At 40.9% G+C, this 25,721-nt stretch overlaps 1 protein-coding gene across 1 annotated transcript; it reads left to right on the top strand.

The window, feature by feature from the left end:
* The first annotated feature begins 21,757 nt into the window (after positions 1-21,757).
* On the top strand, positions 21,758-25,112 carry galr2b (galanin receptor 2b). The gene is made up of 2 exons (XM_069904870.1): positions 21,758-22,128; positions 24,371-25,112. Exons 1-2 carry the CDS (start codon positions 21,758-21,760, stop codon positions 25,110-25,112), a joined length of 1,113 nt encoding a protein of 370 aa, XP_069760971.1.
* Positions 25,113-25,721: the final 609 nt, after the last annotated feature.

Genomic DNA, 25,721 nt, shown 5'->3' with positions numbered 1-25,721 from the left:
GCCAGAAATGTTGGTCACCCTTTACTTCCTGACTTGCTGAGTGTCTTCAGCTCCTTTGTGTAATGCACTATAGACACAGCATCTGCAGACCTTCCCGTTTCACTTGCATTTACTAATCTAGAATTAGTACTACTGTACACTCTATCTAGACTTTCCTCCCTGAACTTTTGGATTAATTAAAATCAAAACAAAAGAGGACTTGTGGTAAGCAAGTCAGGGATGAGCAGGTACGAGCACTAGTGGAGATCTCTTCCAGCAGTCTTCAAACTCAAGCAGATCTAATACGCTTCGTAATTGCCTTTTTTCGACCATATGGGTTCTTTAAAATCCATGTTCTTGGATCATGGGTGGATGACATCATCACAATGTCATCAGCCCTCCCCTTTTGGAACCGCTTTCAGCGGCAATCCTTTTACGCAGGAGGTGGAGCGACTTGGCTCCACCTCTGACACTACCACCCTTGGCAGAGGGAACCTGGACCTGCTAATCCACCTTTGGACCTTTTATGCAGGTAAGTGGAGTGTTTTAAAGGCAGAGGAAACCTGTCTTTATAATTTGCTAAATTTCACTATAGAAGGGACTTCTATGAACTGTCACAGAAGAGGGGTTTACATCTGGGGTATATCAGCCATAAGCATATTGAATGATAGACTTGAAGTGTCAGGTGAGTTCTCCTCCCACCCTCCTCTATTGTTTTGATGTCAAATCATGGGTGAGATTAAGAAGGGAATTAGGTGTTTTTGGTTGAAAACATTAGGCTTAAGAACATCTGTAATACTGGGAAGGGAAGTGGAAAAGTTTATTCTGCAGAACACATCATTTTCTCCAGGTTACATTTTGGAAGGAAGACTGAGGGGAGGCAATATAAAATAAATGGTGAAATGTCAAAAGGAGCTCTTTGGAGGTCAGGGAATGCAGAGGGTACAAAAATTAAGTTAAACACAAAAACTTTATAGACCTCAGACTAGATATCATACTTAATAATGGGAACCACATTATTAAGAGGTGTGAGAGATGTAGAGAAAAGTGATGAGAAATTGGGAATGAGGGCACTGGAAAAGGGGAGTAGAGATAACAAAAGCATGGATAAGAGTTCTGGTCACAGGTGTACAACATATCCATCATCCTTTCTGCAAAGTCAAAATGCTCCTCAGTTCAATGTTGTAGTATTGATTGGTTAGGTGAATATGATTTTTATTTGAATGGTCCATTCAGGTGCATGGTTGAGTGCTGTGCATGGTTTGCCTTGTCTATATAAGATCCAATCGTCCATTTGTTGGTTATGGATTGTCCCATTCAAAGACCTCAAAAAAAAAAGTATGGGAGAACTTAAGGTTATTGGTAGGATCAGAGTTTCAGAGAAGGAAACATGGCAATAGTTAGTCCTTATAAAATAAGGGTAGATAAAAGTGAAAAATTGAAAGTTTAATTAGTTTGAACAGCAAAATACAGATTTTTTTTTCAAACAGTCCGAATGATTGTTGATTGTGAGTGTGTTCAGACTCCTCCGAGTGACTTTAATAGTATATTTATTTATTTTAAACCTAGAAGGCCTTTCAAACAGTATCAGGCCCAAAATGTTGGCTGCCTCTGCTTTCTATGGATGCTGTGTGATATGCTGAGTTTTATGTACAGCATTTCAGGCCATTGAGTTTAGGCTGGCTTTCAGAACAATCCCATCAATCACTTTCCTCGCTCACAATCCGTAACCAATTCACTTTTTCCTTCATCTCTTGTCACCAAGTTCTCTTACTACCTCATAAGCAACAAGAGGCAATTTACAGCAGTTATTTAACCTCCGAACCTGCACATCTTTGGGATATGGGAGGAGACAGGAGCACCTGAGGGAAACCCACTCATTTATAGGGAGAAGGTGCAAGCTCCACACAGACAGCACCAGAGATCAGGATCAAACCCAGCTCTATCTGCTGCACCACTACTCTAAGGTGGAAGCAATAATGATGCATAGGTAGATGTCCTTATGGTTGAGAATAGCAGGCAGTATTTGAACCGATTTTAGTGCAAATATTTTGCACAAACTCCATTGTGAGAAGGAATAAACAGGTTATTTTTAGGTGCAGAGGGTGAGACTAATTGAGAGATTGGTGCTGTGATCCCAACTGTTCACATTCTACATCGATGACATGAAGGGGATCATGTAAGCAGGTGTAATACTGTATATCCATGTTTGCTGTTGCAGCGATGTAGTCAGTTTACATGGACAGTCTGGGATGTGAGAAGCATGTAGAGAGCCTTGAAGAGGATAGATGCAAGCTAAGGGAATGGCAGGAAATGGTAAAGAGATCATATACAGACCACACCTGGAATATTGCATACAGATCTGGGCTCCCCATCTAAGGAAAGATATAATTGTGATCAATGGATGCCACTGAGGTTTCCAAGATTGATTTTGGGGATGGGGAATTTGTTTGGTGAGGAGAGGCGAAAGAGACTGGACCAATATTAATTTGAGTTTAGAAGGAAGAGAGATGATCTGATTGAAACCTCCGAAATTCTCACAAGGCTTGACAGGGTAAATGCAGGGCAGTTCCTCTTGGCTGGGTGTTGAGAACTGGGATTGATATTCAGGACTAAGATGAATTTTTTTTTTCCCCCAGATGATAATGAATCTTTGAAGAGAGCAATGATGGTCAATTACTGAGTACATTCCTGCCAGAAATTAATGGATTTGTAGATTTTTAAGGGAATAAAGTGGATGGGATTAGTGAAGGAAACTGCCATTGAGGTAAAAGATCAGCTATTATCTTACTGAATGTGGAGCAGGTATATACTTGGCCAAAGAGCTGCTCCTTCTTCTCTTTTTATTTATACTCAAGTCAATTTTTCAGAATAAGATTGATAGATTCTGGTGATTGGGATATTTTTGAGAAGTGAATCAATGGTAGATAAATGCATTGGCATTGTATGATCAAATTGAATAACTAGAGAGCCCTACTCATAACTAGTTAGTTATGATTTGAACTGATTGACAAATGGTATCAGTAAGTACCTTCAGTCTTTCTTGACCTTCTTTGTTCTAAACCAGAAGCATAATTTATCCAATATTAAGAAGTTATTCCTGTAGTGTGTTGAATGACTTAAAGACTTGTTGATTTAAATTAAGGTTTTTATTATTAAAAGACTGGAGCGTAGTACATTGAGGTCCAGACTGACTTGGATCTGGTTAGGTGCAGCCCTTTATGACCTGGCCAGTAGGAGTGGTTATGGCTCTCAGCCAATCATTATCACTATATGTAAATATATCGTGGTGATAGGATCCCATAGTATCATAATTCTCTAATTATATCTTAAAGCACCTGATCACATATCATGGACCTCAGATTCAAGTCATTTTCAGGATGTGGGCATCACTAACAGGAAGATAGCATTCACTGCCTGACCTGAATCGCACTTGAACAGAATGGCTTCCTCTTGCATTTCCAGAATCGCCCAGATGGGGGTGTGTGTTCAGAGTCATGCTGACAGGGTAATGATGATAAACTTCTTTCCCGGAAGGTCAAATGTGAAACCAGATTGTCTTTTGCAACATTTAGAATGGTTCTATGATTATTAAGACAGGCTGAATCGAGTCCATGCTGCTGAAGATCCAGCTGCGCTGGGTGGGTCACGTCTCCAGAATGGAGGACCATCGCCTTCCCAAGATCGTGTTATACGGCGAGCTCTCCACTGGCCACCATGACAGAGGTGCACCAAAGAAAAGGTACAAGGACTGCCTAAAGAAATCTCTTGGTGCCTGCCACATTGACCACCGCCAGTGGGCTGATATCGCCTCAAACTGTGCATCTTGGCGGCTCACAGTTCGGCGGGCAGCAACCTCCTTTGAAGAAGACCGCAGAGCACACCTCACTGACAAAAGGCAAAGGAGGAAAAACCCAACACCCAACCCCAACCAACCAATTCTCCCCTGCAACCGCTGCAACCGTGTCTGCCTGTCCCGCATCGGACTTGTCAGCCACAAACGAGCCTGCAGCTGACGTGGACATTTACCCCCTCCATAAATCTTCATCCGCGAAGCCAAGCCAAAGAAGAATTGAATGTAAATTCCACAGCTGCCACTGCAAGATTTGAACTCAGGCCACTGAGTTACTATTCAGATAGCAACCTATGTGTCACCACTTCCCATAATGCTTAGTCCCTGATTACCTCTTCCTGACCTCAGTCGCTAATCACTAGTCTTTTCTTCCAGATTTTTTGTCCCTAATTTCCTCTCCAAAGTCAAATCTCTCATTATCTCTCACAGCCTCTCATTATCTCTGAATTTTTTGCTGTTTCTGCTCTCATCACTGGAGAGCTCGTCGAAAGAACCAAAGACTTGTTGATCCAAACCAAGGATTTCATTAGCAAAAGACAGGAGCTCTTCACAGGTGGCCGACCAGTCCGGAATGATCCGACCTGGCTAGGGACACAACCCTTTAAGGCCCAGACAGTAGGCGTGGCTTAGCTCTCAGCCAATCGCTGTAAGCACAGTCTAGATACTGTAACTATATACACTATATACATTGGTGATAGATCTGTCCTATCACAATCACTCTGACCTTTGTCACTGCATATGACAATAACATGAACTTGGTGGTCGCTAATACAAATAGAGGCATATATGTTTTTAAAGTGACAGAAATGGCAGATTTACTAGGTGACCTTTGGTCTTTGACCTAGGGTGGGCATTACAAAGGAGGACATGGTTATAGATCACACATTGTGTTTAAAAATAAATATATATATTTTATAAGATTTAAAAGGTATTGCAAAAAACAAAAAAGCAAACACAATGTATATATATATACACCTCACTGACAAAAGACAAAGGAGGAAAAACCCAACACCCAACCCCAACCCACCAATTTTACCTTGCAACCACTGCAACTGTGTCTGCCTATCCCGCATCGAACTTGTCAGCCACCAACGAGCCTGCAGCTGACGTGGACATTACCCCTCCATAAATCTTCGTCCGCGAAGCCAAGCCAAAGAAGAATATATATCTATAATCTATGACCATGTCCTCTTAGAATTAAAACCCCATTTTTTAAAATCATATCCTGAATTTTAAATTTTATCTTATCCTGCATGTTAAGTTTTGCTTCCCCAGTGCATCAAAACGAGCAACGTTATTAAAGGCTCGGTGCAATTTTATGAAATTTACACTAAGAGGCACTGTGTCACCATGTTGGTGACATACATTTTTATTTTCCCCCATTGTATATTTAAACACTATGTTTTGATTTGGAGGCAGCCAAAAATTGTTAATGACTGGGATAGCATGTATCTACCACCTGTAGGACTGGAGTGAAACAAGAAAATTTGCAGACACTGTGATTATAGTTGACACAAAAATGCTGGAGGAACTCAGCAAGTCACACTGCATTCTTGACATAGCAGAGATAAAGATATATAACCAACATTTCGGACCTGAGCCCTTCATCGAGGTGTGAGCAAAACGTAGGCTGGCACCGGAATAAAATGGTGGGATTGGGGCAGGATTAACTTCCAATTACGAGTGCATAGAATGTAGAATTCTCATTTGTTGTTTTCAGATTCTCCTTTTATATCATCTCTCTTTCAGTGATCTCCCCCTCCCTTTCACCTCTGGAATATCTGCATTTTTCAAATTCTGACCCCCTTGATCGTTCCCAAGTTTATCTTCTCTCCCAGCTGCCTGAGACTTAAACCTTGGAGTTCCTTTCTTGCACCTTTTTGTCTCTCGGTATCTCTTTGAGACACTTCTTAAAACCTTCTTTATGGCCTAGCATTTAGTATCAACTGAGACTGCTCTTGAGAAGCATTGTGGTCTTCTATGATAATATTGCTATATATGATGATGTTGTTGTCCTAATTGTAGATATTCCACTCGCTAGTCACCATCCTTTTCCCCAGTCCCAGACTCTGTTTCCTGATGGACTCTCTACAGCTTTCTTTTATGTTGCTTCTAACAGTTCTGCTCTAGGAATGGGCCCTTATTATACAATTTGTTCTTTTACTTACTTTATCTCTTCCTGACAAATTCAAGAGGAAAATGGTGCACCGTGACTGCAGCAAGGTTGCCTAGGGTAAGAAGAAGAAAGCAGAGATTAAAAGGCGATTGTAATGACAAGACATTCTATTTTGAATGCCTTATTTTATTTTCAGGCTAATTGATGATTGTCGCATTAAAAAAATCAAATGGGGAGAATGTTATGTTTCAGATTTATATATTCAATCATGGAATAAAGTGAACCCAATTGGTGGTAAGGCCAGGAATTATTGCATATCTCTAAATCTTTTATCAGCCCGCAGATTTTATAGTGAAGGTCCTCTCTGTCATTGTGCAAGGTGTTCCAATGTTTTTACCAAGTGACAATTTTATATTTCTTATTCATGTTAGTATACAAGTTGGGGAAGGAACTACAGCTGGTGATATTCCACTTCCCTTGTCCATTTTGGTGGCGGAGGTCATGAATTTGGAAGTTGTTGCTAAAGAAATCCTTCAGACTTGCCATAACATACTTCATAGTTGTTACACACAACATTTTAAAACCCATTAGGTTAGGCGTCACCGAGCAAACGGCATTCAGTTTTGGGAATATCCTGAACAAGGGGTAAATTGAACAAAGTACAATGCAGATTCAACAGAATATAAGATTAATCATCAGGCAATGGCGATCATGAACTTAACTAAGTCAATGCATTATCAAGTGAAATTGGGAAGCAATTGTTCACACAAAGGGTGGTGATAATCTGAAACTCTTTCTACAGTTCGGCTCCTGATCTGAGTCAAATCCAATGTTCAGCACAGAGATCGAAAGCATTTTGGTAGGAAATGATATTACAGAATATGAAGCTAAGGAAGGAAACATTCTATTAGATCAAACTCATGATGGAATGGAAAAGTAGAATTGACCAGTGAGGCTGAAGACTGACTTCTGTTCCAATTTTAAAATACTTTGCAGATTATTGAAGGAATGAATGAGGCAGATTTAATTTATCCAGGATTTCAGATAAAAATCGGCTTTTCACTTTCTACAGACATCCATTTTATTTGTGGCTAGTTGAATGGAAATGGACTGGCAAGTAGCCAAGAACAATTGATTCCTTTGCTATTTATTTGCTCTCTTTCCAGCAACTTCTTCTTATGGATTTCAAGAGGTCACCTGAAAACTAGGAAAGAGAGTCAAAGTAGACTTTTGGACTCAATATCTGCAATATTAAGAACATGAGGGGCACTGGGGACATCATAGACATACCAGCATATATGACGGGATAGCAATCCCCTGCAGATGAACCAGCAGAGCTGATGGGATGTGATGGAACGGATCTCCTCATTTGGATGTACCCTTTCTCTTGGTGTTGTCAATTATCAGAATCCTTATCAGGACTCCAACATCCAAAGTTAAACAACTCGCTGATAGTAATAATAGAATCACTCACTTTCTATTTCACAATCTAAATAAATAAGTGACATTTTCATACTCTTTGAAAGGAAATTGTTAAACAAAGTATCGCAGTTTTCCTTCTACACTCTTATACCCTGAAGTGCTGGTCATCCTTAATTAATATAAAGTGAAAAGAGAATAAAAGTTGTGACCTTTGTATGTGTAGGGACACCACAATTCTCTTTGCAGCCAATTAAACCCTTGGAAGAGAAGTCACCATTGTAATTTATGATAATACCCATTTGTGCAATGTAAACTCTCAGAAACAATTATGTGATAATGCATAATGTTGCTTGAGGAATAAATTATTAGAAAGCAATCCTGGGTGAGCAGTTCTTTTAGATTTTTTTAACATCTGCATATCAGGGAATAGAGCAGACAAAGAACTGCTGGAGGAATGCAGCAGGTCAGACTGCATTCATGGGTAGAAATAACCACGGATGCTGTCTGATCAAAATGTCAATTAAAGTCAAGATGCTAAAAGTTCTGCACGTCATTTCCTGAATGCAATGTCGTTCATTCCTCAGTGTTCCAAGATCTAATTTTCTCATTTTGCATAACCACTTTTATTTATATGTCATCTTTTTCCAAACAATAGGTTAATGAATTTCAAGGTGTGAGGAAAGCTTTGAAATATATCATCTTTTTAAGATCTGTTTCTGCAACAACTTCCTGCAGATAATGCATCACCACAAATAAAAGAAGACGTTTATGATTTATTTCAAATTAAACTTGGGAACTGAGCCTTGAATGCAATAATGATTTAGAGCAGAAAATTACAAAAGGCAACACATTTGCTATTTTGATCTTGATGTCGTTTTAATCATGCAGTTCCAATCCATTGCAGAAAAACTTGAATTTAAAATAATAAAAGGATATTTACAACAATTATGTTAAAATCTTCACTGAATAGAAGTGGGGAACAAGATTACAAACTGGCAGCAAACTGTTGTCAATTGAAGCTATTGCAATTATACCTCCTTCGCAAACCACAGCTATAAGTGAATTTCACCTCTTGTTGTGACCTCTTGAAGCAGAATTATACGGTAATTATTCTGACCTTTTGTGTATCGATCAATTTCACTTATAAATACTGGGTATATATGAAGCACTCCGGTATTAAAATTATCCATTCTGTGGACTTATTGTGGGCTTTGTAAAGATGTTGATACTCAAGTTGAATGGCTTATTATGTAATTATTTTCTGGTAGCTTCTCTCCAAGCTGCCTTCATTGTACAATGTGTAACTGGGAGTTCTGTTACAAGATCAAATGTTGCACTGGGCAAATCAAAGAACAACGTGCTGTTAATCAACTTTCCTTGGACATTATTATTCACCATTATCCACAGATGAATTTGTATTTCTCTATGTCCTCGCCCTTCCATGTGGAGGCTCAATGTCTTGATCTGAGGTTGATGACGTTCAAACTGAGAAATAATTCGGTATCATCACATGGCTCAGCTACTCTCTCATTACCCAAATCGAGTAACATGTAGTGAATTGTAAAACGCAAACTCTGCAGACAGCGGGGTTGAAGTAAAAACATAAAGCTGGAGAAATTCACCAGGTCAAGCAGTGTCTTTTATATAGAAAAGGTAAAAATACATAACCGACATTTCGGGCCTGAGCCTTTCATTAAGGTATGGAAAAATGTCAGCAGGCGTTTGAACAAAAAATGGTTTGGCCAGTGACACTAGGGAAATGGATAAATAAAACTCTTTACATTGAGAAAAACAATTAAACAGCATTAAGAAACAGATATTCAAAAAGGGAAGAATAAGAAATAAAACAAGAATGCTCAAAGACACATCAGTTTGAACTATCAAGAAGCTCAACAACATCCAGGTTAAAGCATGTTGATTTATGGGCACCCATCAATCACTAAAATAAATAATTTATTCCCTTCATCACTTTTCCACCAACGCTATCCAAAACCAAGAACAAAGGGAGCAGCTGCATGGGGCTACCACCATCTGCAGGTCCCCTCCAGGTCACATCCATCCTGATTTGGAAGTATACCAAATTTTCGCTGGGTGAAGATCATCGGAGTCTCTCTCCCCAACACCACTGTGAGACTCCTTTCATCAGAAAGACGCCAGCAGTTCAAGATGGTGGCTCACAACAATTTTATCGACGGAAATTTGGAATGGGCAATAAATGCAGTCAATGCTAACTGGATCCAGATTGTGCAAAGCGTGGCTATTGAAAAACTTAGTCTGGTTTATGAGAACAATATCTCACTTTCTTGCAATTGCTCCCTCCCGTGTAGGTGTGGATAGATCAGTTGTCCATTATATAGTGAATTATCTGAAATTATTTCATGACATTCACACTTTGGGGATCCCTCCTGCATCTATCTGTCCATAAGTCACTGTGGCCATTCTGATATGGCTAACATCACTGCTAACCCATTGCAAAGGAGAGGAACCTGGGAGCTTGTGATATGTTGATACATGGTTGTTTAAGTGTACCTGAGAAATTATGCTTGAAACCAACTGATGACCTTCCTAGCATTGTATCAATCAAGGTTAAAATGCCTCCTCTTTGGCATTCTTATCGTAGACTCACAGACCTTTATATAATCACTAAGCAATATTTTCTACACATTATTCTTGAACAATGAAGTTACATTCATTTGTAATAATTTCTGTCTTTAAAAGTAAGATACAATGATTCTTCATGACATTTAATTTCCTCACATGAATGTAATCAGCTTCAAAGAATTACTCTTGATAACACAGCTATATAATCAGTTAATTTAGGAACACCAGCAATATTTAAGCTTCTTGATTCATAGCCATTACCAGTATTGACTCTTTTCACTGCCAGCCATTTTTCTTTTGTTTTCTATCACTGTAAAGCAATAAATTTATGTCAAACTCAGAAATGATACATGAACATTTGGTGAAAATTTCATTTGTTTTCTGGAGGTTGATAACGGTTTCAGCTGGTAGCACACATATTGCTGTTGCAATAGCAAGTCTGGGAGCTGCCTTGCATTATTGGACACTGAAAATTCAGGCTAACCTTTTTTTCAGATACATATATTACCATATGTTGCTCTTTCCTACTGCTGTCGGCATTTAGTGTTAGGTAAACACAGTGGAATCAGACACTTACTGCTAAAAAATAAATAAATTAGGAGAAATCCTGTAAAATTTCTAAAGTATCAAGTTATTACTTCAAATATTCAAAAAAAATGAAATGGCTGAATTGATATTGCACCCTCTTCATGTTGCAATCAATCAGGTAAGACTTTGCCTCCTCACACTGTGTGCCAGGTTTGTGTTCTAATAGTTTATTTATTTATAACAAATATAAGACTACATGGGGAAGGGATTTATAAGCAAGGACAGTTTGATATGAGAGGCGGTTCACAATATTACCATAGAGCAGTGGGGCTGAATGACCTGTTTCTATGTGGATAGAATGATAACAATTGGAAATCTGACATTATCTGATCATTTGTTTAACAAAGTGCTTCCGAGGTGGGCTGAAAATACCTGAAGGTATAAAATTGTTTTTGAGCTGTAGGGAGAGGGCAGGAGAGTGTAGTTAATTGGAAAGCCAGACAAGGAGCCAGCACAGTCACCAGTGGCTAAATAACATTTCATTCTATTCTATAATAGCTCAAGGCCATGCTGTTAAAAGCCAACACATTTTGTCTTGATGTTCTGAACCTCTCTTCTTTCTTTGGCTTGGCTTCGCGGACAAAGATTTATGGAGGGGATAAGAGTCCACGTCAGCTGCAGGCTCGTTTGTGGCTGACAAGTCCGATGCGGGACAGGCAGACACGGTTGCAGCGGCTGCAGGGGAAAATTGGTTGGTTGGGGTTGGGTGTTGGGTTTTTCCTCCCTTGCATTTTGTCAGTGAGGTGGGCTCTACTTCAGCATTAAAGACCATAATACTGTACCACAAAAAAAAAAGGAACAGACAGAAAGACATTCAGGCCCTCAAGCCTCTTCTGCCATTCATTAAGATCATAGCTGATCCAATTTTCTTCACCTACTTCAGACATACCTGCACAGTTCCTGTAATACTTACGTCACAAATCCCTTGAAGTAAAAACTTGTCATTCTGATAACCTTACACTAACATTCTGCATTTCATAGACGAGATCCTCCCTTTGTGTTGAATCTTTCTGGAGTATCTTTTCATTTAAATAATACTTTGTTTCATCATTCTTCCTCCTGAACAATTTCTTCCCAACCATTTACCAAACAATATCTCTCTGTAAACCATTGGTATCTTCTTAACTGCTATCCCAACTGCTTTTGTATCATCTGCAAATTTGGCTGCAGTATATTTGCTTCCTTCCTCTATATCATGGACATTATATATCTCCATCGGGCACACAAAACTCAAAACGGTCAACCAGTTTACCTATCTCGGCTGCACCATTTCATCAGATGCAAGGATCGACAATGAGATAGACAACAGACTCGCCAAGGCAAATAGCGCCTTTGGAAGACTACACAAAAGAGTCTGGAAAAACAACCAACTGAAAAACCTCACAAAGATAAGCGTATATATATATATATATATATAGCACTGTGCTGACAGATGATCCAATTTTTTCAGCTTGTTTATGATCTGCTAATTATGTTTAACATTGTTGTTTCAGACCCAAGATTTTAATTCCCCAACTGAATGCTAAATCCTCTCATGATGTAATCACTACTTCTTAGGGAATCGTTCACTCTGAGATTACATATTGGAACTGATAGGTTAAATGGCCATGTAAATTGTCCCTAGTGTAAACCTATGTATTCATTGGAGTATAGGAGAATGAGAGTAGATCTCATAGAGACATTTCATATTTTGAAAGGTTGAGATAAGGAGGATTCAGGTAAGATGTTTCCCTTGGTGGGTGAATCGAGGACAAGGGTTGATAGTCTGAAAATTAGAAGTTATCCATTTAAAACAAAGATTAGGAAGAACTTCTTTAGCCAGAGGGTCGTGGATCTGTGGAACTCACTGCTACTAGAGCAGTGGAAGCCAGATCACTGGGAGTATTTAAACAAGAAATAGACAAGTATTTCATTAGTGAGGGTATTAAAGGATATGGGGAAAAGGCTGGAACTTGGAACTAATGTAGAGTAGCTTAGTGTAGATTTACGGAACAGACTCGATGGGCCTAGTGGCCTGCTTCTGTCCCTTTGTCTTGTGAATCTTGTGAATTGGTGGGAATGTGGAGAGAATAGATTATGTGGAAAAGTAATGGGGTCATACAATTACTCTATAACATCAGGAAATATGGAAATCATCCATTATCACATCCAAAATAACTTGTTCCCTGGCTTGCTCCGTAACATTCTGGTAAGCCATGCTGAATGCAGTCTATTAATTTTCAATTTGATTAACCCCATCTATATGAAGAATAAAGTAATGGAAAATATTATGGTCATCTGAAGGAAAGTTAATTTTGTCAATTTGCAATAAGGTTTAGGTTATCCTCTTTGCACATTTATCTATGCTTCATTGTGTAGCGGTCAACAATCGGGACTGGGATTCGAATCCAGCACTTCTGTAAGGAGTTCATACTCTCTCCCTGTGTCTATGTGGGTTTCCTCTGGTGTTCCAGTTTCCTCCCACCATTCAAAATGTACAGGGGTTGTAGGTTAATTGGATGTAATTTCGGCTTGTGGGCCAAAAAAGGGCCTGTTACTGTGCTGAATGTCTAAATTTAAATTTGATTTAAAATATAAATTTACAATTTAAATAGCAAATAATGAATAATAGATATACCACTAATTCACCTGTGGGTAGATCGAGGTGTTTTTTGTTACAGCCATTTTGGTCAATGCACTGATTTAATAAGTTAGTCAGTGAATTCTGACACATTTACTTCAATGCCTTGGGACATAAATGGATAATAGAAATGATTGGTAAGAAGGAGGCCATTGGTTTATTGTTTTACAATTCCTAGCTTTTACTGCCTAAAAGACATTTATTGCTTTCTCAGTATATTGGATATGGGGAAGGAAGTGTTGACTGTGTTACTGAGCTAGCTGGCAGAGTACTGAGCCAATAAAACAGCCAAGTGATTTTGAATCTGACCATAGTAGCTGGGAATATAAATTCAATTAATAAAAATGAATTTTAAAACATATCAGTAACAGCCCACAGATAGAAGATCATCAATGTGAAGTATCAACACTATTGTTCCCATGGATTCTGCATCACCTCATTCAAGTTTATTTTCATTCGCTTGCACAAGTACACCCCGACGAAACAGCGTTCTCCAGTCTTCAGTGCAAAGCCCGCAGACACACAAGCAGAAATAACACACATGCAGACAAACAATGCATACGCAGGACAAATATACATAAATAAATATAAATAAATAACTTGTTTATTGAATATTAGAATCTTGGATGGTTAATGTGAGCACTTGCTGAATATCTCCATTTTTTAATTTTCTTTGTTGCCATGAAATTACAGGAGTGTAATTTTTTTTAAAAAGTCAATTGGTTCACTAATGCCTTTAAGAGGAGGATATCTGGCATCTACTCCGGCCAACCCTAACAATGTAGTTGCCTCTTAAGTGCCTTTTCAGTTCAGGAGTAATTAGGAATGGACAATAAATTCCAGCATCTTAATAACAATAAGTTTCAAAAATGCTATAATTTACTGTTTAATTTACCTCCTCTCAGGTTTGAATTTCATTTGGTTTCTTTTAGTTCCAAGAGATGGCTGAACCACAAATGGCATCTTTGTCTTCTTCACAGGTAGTCTCTCATGAGTGAGGATGATGTGCACTCTGGTTTGGTGAGATCTGGGTTGACTAAGGAGATCAATGTGGGAACGTTAGCCAAAGATAGGTCAGGAGGTGGCAAACAGGACAAGAGGTGTTTGTAAGGTGCACCACCTCACAATGCATGGACTTAAGGTTCAAAATACCATCCTGAATACTGCTCTAAGATTCCCAGGAGTCAGATTTCAGATTTACTTACAGAGTACCTGCATGACATCACATACAACCTTGAGATTCTTTTTCCTACGGGCTAGGCAGAATTGCCACTTAAAACACAATGGGGAGAGACTCAGCAAGTCAGACAGTGCATTTTATGTAGCAAAGATGCAAAATGAGCGAATCGGGCTTGAGCCCTTCATCAACGTATTGTGGGTGCGAGAACGGAGGTGTGTGTAACGAAGGAAGGTCTGAGTACTGAATCTGAGCAGAGAAAAGAGCCCTTCGGCCCAACTCCCATGCCGACCCAGTTGTCTCACTGAGTCAGTGCCCGCGTTTGACTCATATTCGTTAAACCTTATCCAAGTCCCCTTAAACGCCGCGTTTAGACGCCTCTCGTCCTTCTGCCAGCTGGTTCCATAGAGCCACAACCCTGTGTGGAAAAGTTGCCCCTCGTGTTAAATCTTTTCCCTTGTGTGTGAGCTGAGTCTGGGATGACTGCGAGCACTGGGTTCGGAGCGTGTCTGTCTGGAGGGAGTTGGTAACCATGAAATGTGCGAGAATGAAATAGGAGCAAGGTCCTTGGCCATGATTTGAGAAGGACGTCGAAGCCGAATAACGTGTCTACTACTCCGCTCCTCCCATCCCTTCTCCCAGTTGAAAGCAACGGTTCAAGGCGAAAAGTTGAGTGATGACACAGCTTCGAAATCTGCATTCAAGTTCGCCCTGCCGGAGAGACCGGGCGCCTTCACGTGGACCTGCTGCCTTGGTGCTGGCCGGACTAGGCTCGGTGTGGCCGAGGGGTTTGGAGCTCTCATTGCGATCCAGGTCGCTTTGGAAGATTGGGAGAGAGCCTCCACACAGAGGCGGCTAACTCATTCGGTGAGCCCAGCGGATCTGGGTGTTTGTACAGTCTCCATCGAGGAGGAAAAGCGTCAAGGGTGATGGTTTGAGGTCGAAATCAAATCAACAGGTTTCAGGTAAACGATAAAGGGGATTGAAAGGGGGAGAAGGAGATAATACCAACCTGTCAAATGTGCAGACCCCAAGAGAGAGGATGGGGAAATGAAGTGGGAATGAACTGAAAAAGATATCATACTTAATCTTTCTGCGTCTGGATGTTTTTACAGGAGTGCCACCGCTTCTCTCTCGTAGTTCGTTAATGGGGTGGGATATGAAGTTGAAAGCGTGAAGAGATTTGGGTTGGAGATGAGTGAGTATCGGAGGGAGGCGGTGGCGAGACAAAACTAGGCGTAACTTGGGCTGGATCTGTCTGTGGGAGCAGGTATGAGTTTGTTTATTCCATCGTGTGCGATGTGATAATATGAGGCAATCTGTGTGAATGGATGTATAGGTGCGTAAGCGTGTTTGACTGTGATAATGTGTACGGGGTGTTTATTTGAGAAAGCGGGTATGCGCAGATCCTGCGCCTGTAGCCCAGATCGTCTCACTTAAGCGACAGGCGGGCTACGATCGGTATCCCCCACCCCCAACAACACAACACACACACACACCACTTCGGGAGATAGTACCAGATCTTGAATGAAAGGGAGAAACATCCCCCCACCCCCCCCCCCCCCCCAACCAAGGCAGCATTTTCAACTCTGCATTCAGATATAATGAAAGATTCACGTCCAAAGGTCACAGTGACCAGAGTATCGTGAAAATGGTTACTATCCCGTGATGGGTCAAGGCAATCTAAATTGATCTTAAAGCATCAAACAAGATTTGTGTGCTGAGATGTTTTTGCTATTGAACATATTGTACAGGCCATACATTATTGAAAGTTTAAATGTATAAAATAAGTGTGATCACAGACTCGTCCTTACAGATAAATTCTTATAGTGTCGTTAAGTGAGCACAATATTTCAAATTTATTACTTTGCGTCAACGCAAATAATTCGTTTTAAAGGTACAGCAGTAAAAATGAATTCGTGAATTTGTTTTCAGAGAATGCGTGAAGGGAGACAATGAATGGAGGTGTACAATATATCAACGCTATTGGTAGAGGCAAAGTTACTTATATACATTTTTACATAATCTGCGGGTTAACAAGAATATACATACAATAAATATACCATAGCTACATTGATATATTTCCATCTACGTGAATACGACATATGTCCCTATATCAATAGATGTAACTCACATCCATGTATCGATCGATGTATCTACGTAATGAATATCTAAATATGCCCATAGATCTCGTGCACAAGTTACATTCTACGATGTTTCAACTCACATATATAGTGGCGAGTTACATCCTGATGCAGCTCCAGTTTTACTTTCTAAAAATTCCCACTTGTGTCCAAAGGGGAAGGGGTGTTAGATTCTGAGGAAAGGTAGAGCACTCTTACTACGTCTGACGACTTGGCAATCAAGCAAAGAACTCGCTCAGTAAAACATACATCACGACCCAACTGATAATGAGAGAGTCAGTCCACCAGAGACATGAGCAGATGCTGGTATCTTAAATGAAAAAAGGTTGCGATGAAGGGTCCTGACCTGAAACATTGCCTGACAATTTCTCTCCATGGATGCTCAATCCCTCCAGCTTCTCTCGGCTTCGAGGACTGGGACATTGAGACCGACAGCAGATCTGCTCAAGGAGAAGGCATTCAGGTATTACTTGGGAGGAATGAATGAACACAAGTTTGCACTGATTTGGCCACTGGTTTAAAAGCGGTAGTGGTACAACGTTTACTTTGTGCTTCTTTGAGTGGAGACTGAGGAGAACGGTAAGAACCCCGTCCAGAGTTGGGATAGCCTGAAGTTTCCATTTCCTATTTGTGGATGCAGAGGGATCAGGCCCGAGAAAGTGATCGGACGTGATGCATCTTGCAGAACACGAAGTCAAAACACACAGACTCGGCAGGTCAACCCGTGTCCTTTATGTTAAACTGTAATGTTATCTTATTGTCGGAATTTGCAAAGAGTTGAGCGTGGGGGAGGCTTGCATACATTTACCATTGGATGGTTTCAGGACACCCAACAGGTCATAACAATCACTTAATTACTTTTGGACTGAAGTGAGCGGCAATAACGGTATTGTCCAGTGTTCTATGTGAACACTGGTTGTGAGGCTTTTTGTTAAGCTGTTATGCTATATAATTTTAAATTGGACGTGGAAATTTTGCAGTACTGATTCCAGGATTATTTAAACTTTGCTATATAACTGACGTTTCGGGCTTTGCAACATAAAGGACACGGGTTGACCTGCCGAGTTTCTCCAGCATTGTGTTTTGACTTCAACCACGGTGCCCACAGAATTCCGTGTTTTACGCCTTGCAGGACCACGAATGTCTGAAATTAAACAGGAAAGTTTGCAGACACCGGGCTTGTAGTTAAATGCACAAAAATGCCGGGGCACTTTTTGACCTGCTGAGTTTCTCCTGCACTTTTGAACATTCCATTTATGTCCACTTCAAGACCAGGACAGGCACAGAACACTATTGGGTCAACATGACAAAGCTCGCCGTACTTTATTGGGTGCCAAGTGTCCAATCACATGCTTCACAAGCTGTGACGGCTGGTCATTGTGGGTGAACTCCGTATTTCCATAGTTCTCTCATCAATAAGTAATGGAATTTGAAAACCTTGACACAATCACAACTTCTCTTCCCCCCCCCCCCCCCACCCCAACCAGGTTAAATAGGTCAGGTCGGGTGGGGTGGGAAGGGGAGTAGCAAAGTTTAAATAATCCTGGAATCAGTACTGCAAAATTTCCACGTCCAATTTAAAATTATATAGCATAACAGCTTAACAAAAAGCCTCACGACGCTTCACAACCAGTGTTCACATAGAACACTGGACAATACCGTTATTGCCGCTCACTTCAGTCCAAAAGTAATTAAGTGATTGTCATGGCCTGTTGGGTGTCCTGAAACCATCCAATGGTAAATGTATGCAAGCCTCCCCCACGCTCAACTCTTTGCAAATTCTGACAATAAGATAACATTACAGTTTAACTAGGCCAATGTTCAGGAAACAGTGGCTCTTTTCAAAATAAGGAGATTTTAATCAACACAGAACAAAAAGGATGCTTTGTAACAGAAGATCTGCATCCCATCCGCTAACAATAAGGATGGCGACCACAGGCACGTGTGTGTGTGGTGTGTGTGTAAATGTGTCCATGGGCAGAAAGGCGCTTATCTGGGTGTATGCGCACATGTAGAAGGTGGCCTTCTGAGCCGTTTCCAGAAAAAGCCTCAACTGAAGAGATGAGTTAGTTGGAAGACAAATGCTCTGAGAAGTAAAGCACGAGTTAGTTTTGGAAACAGTAATGGACAAGTACTCAATGGTTTGCTTGCACCACATTCCTCTGGCCACTATTCTCTATTCTCGTGAGTGTTATTTAAATGGGCATCCGTTCGAGTGAGATGCCGGAGAGGGAAAGATCACGTGACTGTACTTTGAGTTGAAGACGAGTATTGACAAAATTAATGTCTATGACCGAAAAAGACTTTTTTTTCCTTATGAAGCCTTGTCTTGCTGCGGTCCCCACCAAAACACATCACTAACCAAATAACAGAATCGAAGGATTCCTACAGCTTCCAGAGATTCATAAATGGTGCTATGCATTCAGAACATAATGCTATGTATCAACTTGTCATTCACCTTGATTTGCCAAAGACATTATTCCCTGTACAGGGTAATAATATCATTAAGGCGTGTGCGCCGTTTGCTTTTATAACCAGAACCCTCAGTACAGAGTTACAGAATAGAAACAAAAACACACACATAGAAATGCTGGAGGAACTCAGCCGGTAAAGATAGATTACCAGGAGGTAAAGATAGATTACCGACATTTAGGGTGTTTTCTTCATGGAATAAGCAACTAAGAAATAAGCAAGTTCCTTTAGCATTTCTGTGTGTTTTTGCTACAGTCACAGTCACTTATCCAGAGTGGTAACAACACAGGAAGTGGAGAATATAGTGGGTCCAGGTAAAGGCAATTTACTTAATCCCCTTTCCTTGCCCTCTCCTAAAAAATAGCTAATTATTTCCTTTCAAATATTTTGAACTTTTTTGCAAAACTTTTTAGAAGCCACAGTAACCTCCATCTCTTGCAATGCATTCCAAAACTTAATTACCTGATACCTTACAAATAAATGTTACAATTATAATTTGGAATGAGGGTGATGCAGGCAGGGACACAGTTATTGACTTTGGGCCTCTAGAAATTTGGATTCCTCTTGGCAACCAGTTAGAGATTCTTAGTCATATGCTGATTGGATGGCTGTTGGAACCAGAGGAGAACTGGATAAATAATTAAGGAAAATAATTGACAAGACTGGGTATGCAATTTATTTTTCAACTTTAATAAAGAATTGGACCATGTTATTCTATAATACTAGGTTGAGAATGGTTGGTCTCACTTTTCCTTGGGCATTCAGCTATTATGTCCAGTTTAAAACCTATTCTGATTAATATTAGGAGGAAGTGTGTGTGTGTGTGTGTGTGTGTGTGTGTGTGTGTGTGTGTGTGTGTGTGTGTGTGTGTGTGTGTGTGTGTGTGTGTGTGTGTGGTGTGTGTGTTTCTAGGCAAATGCTTTAATTAAGAGGTACAGAATACAGTATCAGAAATTGATATGAGCTGTTAAATCAAATAAAATGGCATTAGCCTTTAGCTTGTTCATTATTTTTAAAAATGTACTTTTTTTTCATTAAACTCACTTCATTAATGATGACATTCATGGCTTGGTTTCATGAACGAAGATCCAGGAAGGATCATAGACATGGGCCTGTACAATGGATTTTTTAGGTGGCGTGCTGTGTGTGCAATACTGGCCCCACTTTTTTCACCCGGGGTTTATCTGCCACTGCCTAGCATGCTGGGACGGAGACAGCCAGGTCCTCGGGTAATAGATGTTAGGTTAGAGCAGCGTTTCTCAACCTTTTTACCCTTGTGGAACCCTTGAAATAGTTTTCATGTCTCAGGGAACCCCTGCATAAAAATTATTATATACCATTAATATCTATCTCTTTTATATTTCTATTTTAGTTCACATGGTAAACATTATATTTTTTTCAGATAACTTGTTTAATGAAAATGTGACCCTTTTTTGTCAAATATATTGGAAATGCAAACAAAATCCTACTGCTTGTTTATGAGACCTCACATTGAAGTTTTCATTTTACATAAAATGAGGCTGAAGCCTTTATTATAATAACAAAGGATTTTCCAACAATATGCCATCCGTGTATAGTAAAATTATGAATATAAAATTAACCAAAAATTACTTAAAAATACATTAGCCTATCTATCACTGTTTCTTGCAGAACCCTAGGGTTCTGGGAAACCATGGTTGAGAAACATTGGGTTAGAGTGTCCTTCCCCTATATGGATGAAATAATGAGGCTAATGAACCCCACCTGCCTGGGTTTGAAATGAGAGCTTTCCCTCTCTTCAGCTGGATATTGAGCCCAGCCTACCCATCCATCCAGTTATATTGCCAGACACATGGTCGCACCATGATGTAGCAAACTCAGTGAAAACAGGGAATACTGACAAGGAGGTGTTACTATTGTGACAGTAGATAGATATGTTTTTGGGAGCTAAAAGGTTTGTTAGAAAACACTTTCCCAACTTAGCTCCCAAAAACATATCTATCTACTGTCACACTATGGCCTCAGTAATGTAGGAGAGGCCATTTGCAGTGACCTCCTGCCTGGCAAGCCAGAAAGTAGCCACATGGCGATCACCACACTAAGAAAGGAGAGGCGAGTGGGACATCAGGCCCAGACCTCACCCGTCTCCATGATGATTTATTCTTTCTTTGGCTTGGCTTCGCGGGCGAAGATTTATGGAGGGGGTAAATGTCCACGTCAGCTGCAGGCTCGTTTGTGGCTGACAAGTCCGATGCGGGACAGGCAGACACGGTTGCAGCGGTTGCAGGGGAAAATTGGTTGGTTGGGGTTGGGTCTTGGGTTTTTCCTCCTTTGCCTTTTGTCAGTGAGGTTAACCAGACTTTCTCTGGCACTGAAAAATATCTCTTCATCTTGTTCCTTCAGGCTTTGAATTTTTGGAAAAAATATTTTAGAATATCAAACTTTATATTTGTTCTTTTTTCTTTATGTCTCTCTCATAATCCAACTAAATTTGCACCCGGATACAACTTCATTTTTCACTTCTCGAACCATCCTGTATTTATATCATATGAATTATATGTGACTTAGTTGATTGTACTCTTAATTCCAGGAGAATATCAAGTCTAACTCCAGTGCTGTGTCCCTGCGCATCACTGCACCAAATTGGGACACACTGTGATAAGTAGGAATATCTGTACCGCCATATCATCAGCCTGACTTCATATCCATGAAAGCTCATAACTGACGTCAGTGAGAGCAAGACATTCAATATTACCTCACAAGAACTCTTCTTTCTCTTCAGTTCCTAGTTCCTTCGCCTGCCTCAATGACTGATGACGATGACAGCATCATGGCTGGGCACTGGAATACCTCTGAAAACTACCCACTGAATCCAGCCAGCATTATAGTACCCATCGTCTTCTCCTTAATCTTCTTGCTTGGGACAATTGGGAACAGCTTGGTCCTTGCCGTTCTGTTCCGAAATGGCCAGATGGGGCACAACACAACTAACCTGTTCATTCTGAATTTGAGCGTGGCCGATTTCTTCTTCATCATCTTTTGTGTCCCATTTCAAGCCACAATCTACACTCTGGAAGGCTGGGTCTTCGGGTCCTTCATGTGCAAGGCTGTCCATTTCTTCATTTACCTGGCAATGTATGCAAGCAGCTTCACTTTAGCCGCTGTTTCAGTCGACAGGTACAGTATATTAGGATCACTGAATGTAATGATTCTCTTTCAAACCTTCATTATTTCAGACCAATTAGCTGGATGAGGAATCTTCTCCAAGATGTCCCCCAGCTTATGGATCTTTCTTCCTCAAAAGTGGAGTCCTTGAACATTTTAATCAAATCTAGATACAATCTTGATAGGCAAAGAAATGAAATGTAATCTTTGTAAGACAGGAATAGAGTTGATTTTACAATTTATTGATATCAGATCAGACATGATATCAATAAATAGTGGAGCAGGTGCTACGGGCTGTAGGGTACTACCAGTAACCACAGAGACAAGTTGAGGAAACGAGAGGCTTTAATACACAACAACCTTGCAGGATAGGAAGGGCAGCAAGGGAAAAGTGGCTAGACCTTTATGGCCTAGGACCATGGGGGAGGAGTCATAAGGTATGAATCATCCGTGGGCGGGCCAGCTCCATAGATATAACCATGGAGGAACCATATCACCAGGGTGGCCAACTGCTGCCTGCAATAGTAACTTACCTTGTACTTCGTGTTTCCCTGTATCCCGCTGGCCGTTTCGATGTCTGCCCACTAACCCACAAGACGGTTCGCCTCTCGTTCTCTGGACCAGACCCCCTCTCTCAGCGGGGTGATTGTCCTCAGAGAGTCGATTATCGAGATGTGGCGACAGGGGCGTAGCCCGGTTTTAACGTTAAGGGGGAGCGAGCACATAAAAAAGGCGCCAATGACTGGTGAGTCAGTAATTGAGCGACCGGCCACACGGTCTTTTCGGGCTAGCGCGGGGCCTTAAATTAAGAAAAAATATACATAAATATTAAACCATAAATGGTTTAATCGCCTAGTGAAGTAATTAACTATTTTCATTTGCAATGCAGCCAGATAATCCGTCCAAATATGTCTGACGTTTCAGTAATAGTGTTACTTACAATTGCAAAGGTCAAAAGTAACAAAATTACAATTTTAAAAGTTACATTTTCTAGATTTAGAATGAGCAAATTTGTTGGAAAGGTCTGTTTCATGCGAGGGCCCAGCGGCCCCAGCGCATTTCCCTCTCTGTCACCATTAAGTTTGAGACATTTCAGACTGAAGGAGGGAGCTCAAGGAAAGCCCCCAGAAGTTCTGGGCGTCGGTCAGGTGGAGGAGAATAGTTCCCCCCCCACCAACCCCACGGTGTAACAGAGCCGCCGATACAATCACCCCACTATGTGGACACCACACTACTGAAAAGGCGGCTCCTCTAAATGTATCGCAACAGGTGAGACTCCTGCTGAATAATAGTCATGTCCTTTAAAAAAAACCACTCCCACTGATAACTTTGTTAAAAATAATAACCTCGATTAAAGGTGATAACTGGCTAAAATTGCTAACCTTGAACACCCAGTCGTTCCTGAAAGTTGAAGGCAGTATGGACAGTCTAGTAATGAAGCAAGTGCAAAATCACTGAATCCGAATTGATAGTTTGCAGGCATTTAGCGCAGGGCGCGTAGAATACGCGACTTCTGCTACTCTGTCAATCCATTGTATTGGAGGCCGGGGGAGGGGTGGGGGGGGAATTGGCGCCACTTCTTTTTCTTTATGTCTCGCTCATAATCCAACTCATTTAAACTTTTTAATCTTGCACTCAAATACAACTGAAGGGGAATTTGATCTGCACCCATTGGCGGCCCCTCTCCCATTACGTTTCCCCGCAGTAAATCAGCATCTTCATGGGTTAAAACACACAGAAATGCTGGAGGAACTCAAGTCAGCCTCGCAGCGTCCCAAGGGACGAGTTTTACCAGCGTTTCAGGTCTGAGCCCTTCCTCAAGACATAAGCCAAAAACAGGAAGGGATCTGAAAAAAGAATGAAGACTGAGCCCAGTCTAACAAAAGTTATTAAATGTATGTGATAAGAAGAGAGGTGAGAATTGATTTTGGCTCTGGGAAAAGGAGGGAAGGAGCTGGGGGGGACAAAGGGGATTAAATTGAAAGCAGGGAAGTTGATGTGAATGTTGTCTGGTTGGATGCTGCTCAGAATGAAGATGAAATCCATGGAAATTTAGAGAGAAAATGGAAGAGAGAGAGATTATTCTCATGTATAAGAATAATGTATAATGCACTGCAATTCTTACTTGATGTAGCCAAAATATAATAAACAGGAAAGAATAGGAACTTACACCTGTGCATGGCTTCTGACCAGGACTTTTAACTCCTTCATTCTGTTTTATCCTTCATTTGATTTTCTTTTCTTAACCATGCAGATACCTGGCCATCCGATATCCCCTGCGGTCCCGGGAACTCCGGACTCCGTGTAATGCCATCACAGTCATGGTCATTATATGGGGACTTTCTATCATCTTTGCTGGCCCCTACCTGAGCTACTTTGACCTTATTCCTTATGAATGGTTTTACATCTGCATGCCTGCATGGCAAGAGCCAAGGAGGAAGATGATGGACATGTCCACTTTCATATTTGGATATATTGTCCCCGTGGCAATTATCAGTTTATCTTATGCAAGGACCATCAAGTATCTGTGGACCGCAGTGGACCCAATAGAAGACATATCTGAATCTAAGAAGGCCAAGAGAAAAGTAACCAAGATGATTATAATTGTGACTGTGTTGTTCTGCCTTTGTTGGCTCCCTCACCACGTGCTGATTCTCTGCTTCCACTATGGACACTTTCCCTTCAACCAGGCCACCTTCGCCTTCAGGCTACTGTCGCACTGCATGGCCTATGCCAACTCCTGCCTCAACCCCATTGTCTACGCTCTGGTTTCCAAACACTTCAGGAAAGGCTTCAAGAAAGTGTTTAGCTGCCTGCTGAGCAAGAAGGGGGTGAATAAGGTCCACGTGGTTCATATGGTGACCGGTTCCACTGACGTCTCGCACCTGAACGACGAGAATGCCAGGCAGCATGGTTGTGAGCTGAGAGACAGGCAGCCAGCGAAAGCTGCAAGTAAAGCCATGACCATCACCATGTCATGTCGGCAGGCACCTTGAAAAGAGGAGTCTGAAAGTCTGCAGACGCCAGTGTTGAGGGCAATTTAGAAAGGTGCTGGAGAAACTCAACAGGTCACACAGGTATGATGCCTGCCTGCTTCTTGCTCATACCTTGATGAAGAGCTCAGGCCCAAAACGTTGGTCACCCTTTATTTCCTATAGATGCTGCTCAACCTGCTGAGTTTCTCCAGCACGTTTGCATACTGCACCTTGAAAAGAGGAAACTGCCGCTAAAGAGTCTCCCCATCTTACCATTATATGCTCAAGATTCTAGCCATCTGCATGCTCTTGTATGTAGAATTCACAGAAAGACAGAAACAAGAGCATGCAGATGGCTAGAATCTTGTTTTATCTATGGACGGTTGACGTTTCGCATCCAGGCCCCTCGGCTCACGGATCAGGCAGCATTCAGAGAGGGAAACGATTGGTCAATTTCAGGGGACACCCTTTCTCTAAACTGAGAAAGGGCCTGAATGCGAAACGTCAATCTTCCATAGATAAAACATGAACGCCTGCACAGATCATGATTGGAGTAAAAGCACAATGTTGGAGATCAAATAGTGTACTTTACACAGCAAAGATAAAGATACATAACCAACATTTGGGGCA

Source organism: Narcine bancroftii, chromosome 12, assembly GCF_036971445.1.
Source record: "Narcine bancroftii isolate sNarBan1 chromosome 12, sNarBan1.hap1, whole genome shotgun sequence".
Classification (NCBI taxonomy): domain Eukaryota; kingdom Metazoa; phylum Chordata; class Chondrichthyes; order Torpediniformes; family Narcinidae; genus Narcine; species Narcine bancroftii.
The sequence above is the reverse complement of the archived record's forward strand: the minus strand, read 5'-3'. Positions and strand labels throughout refer to the sequence as shown.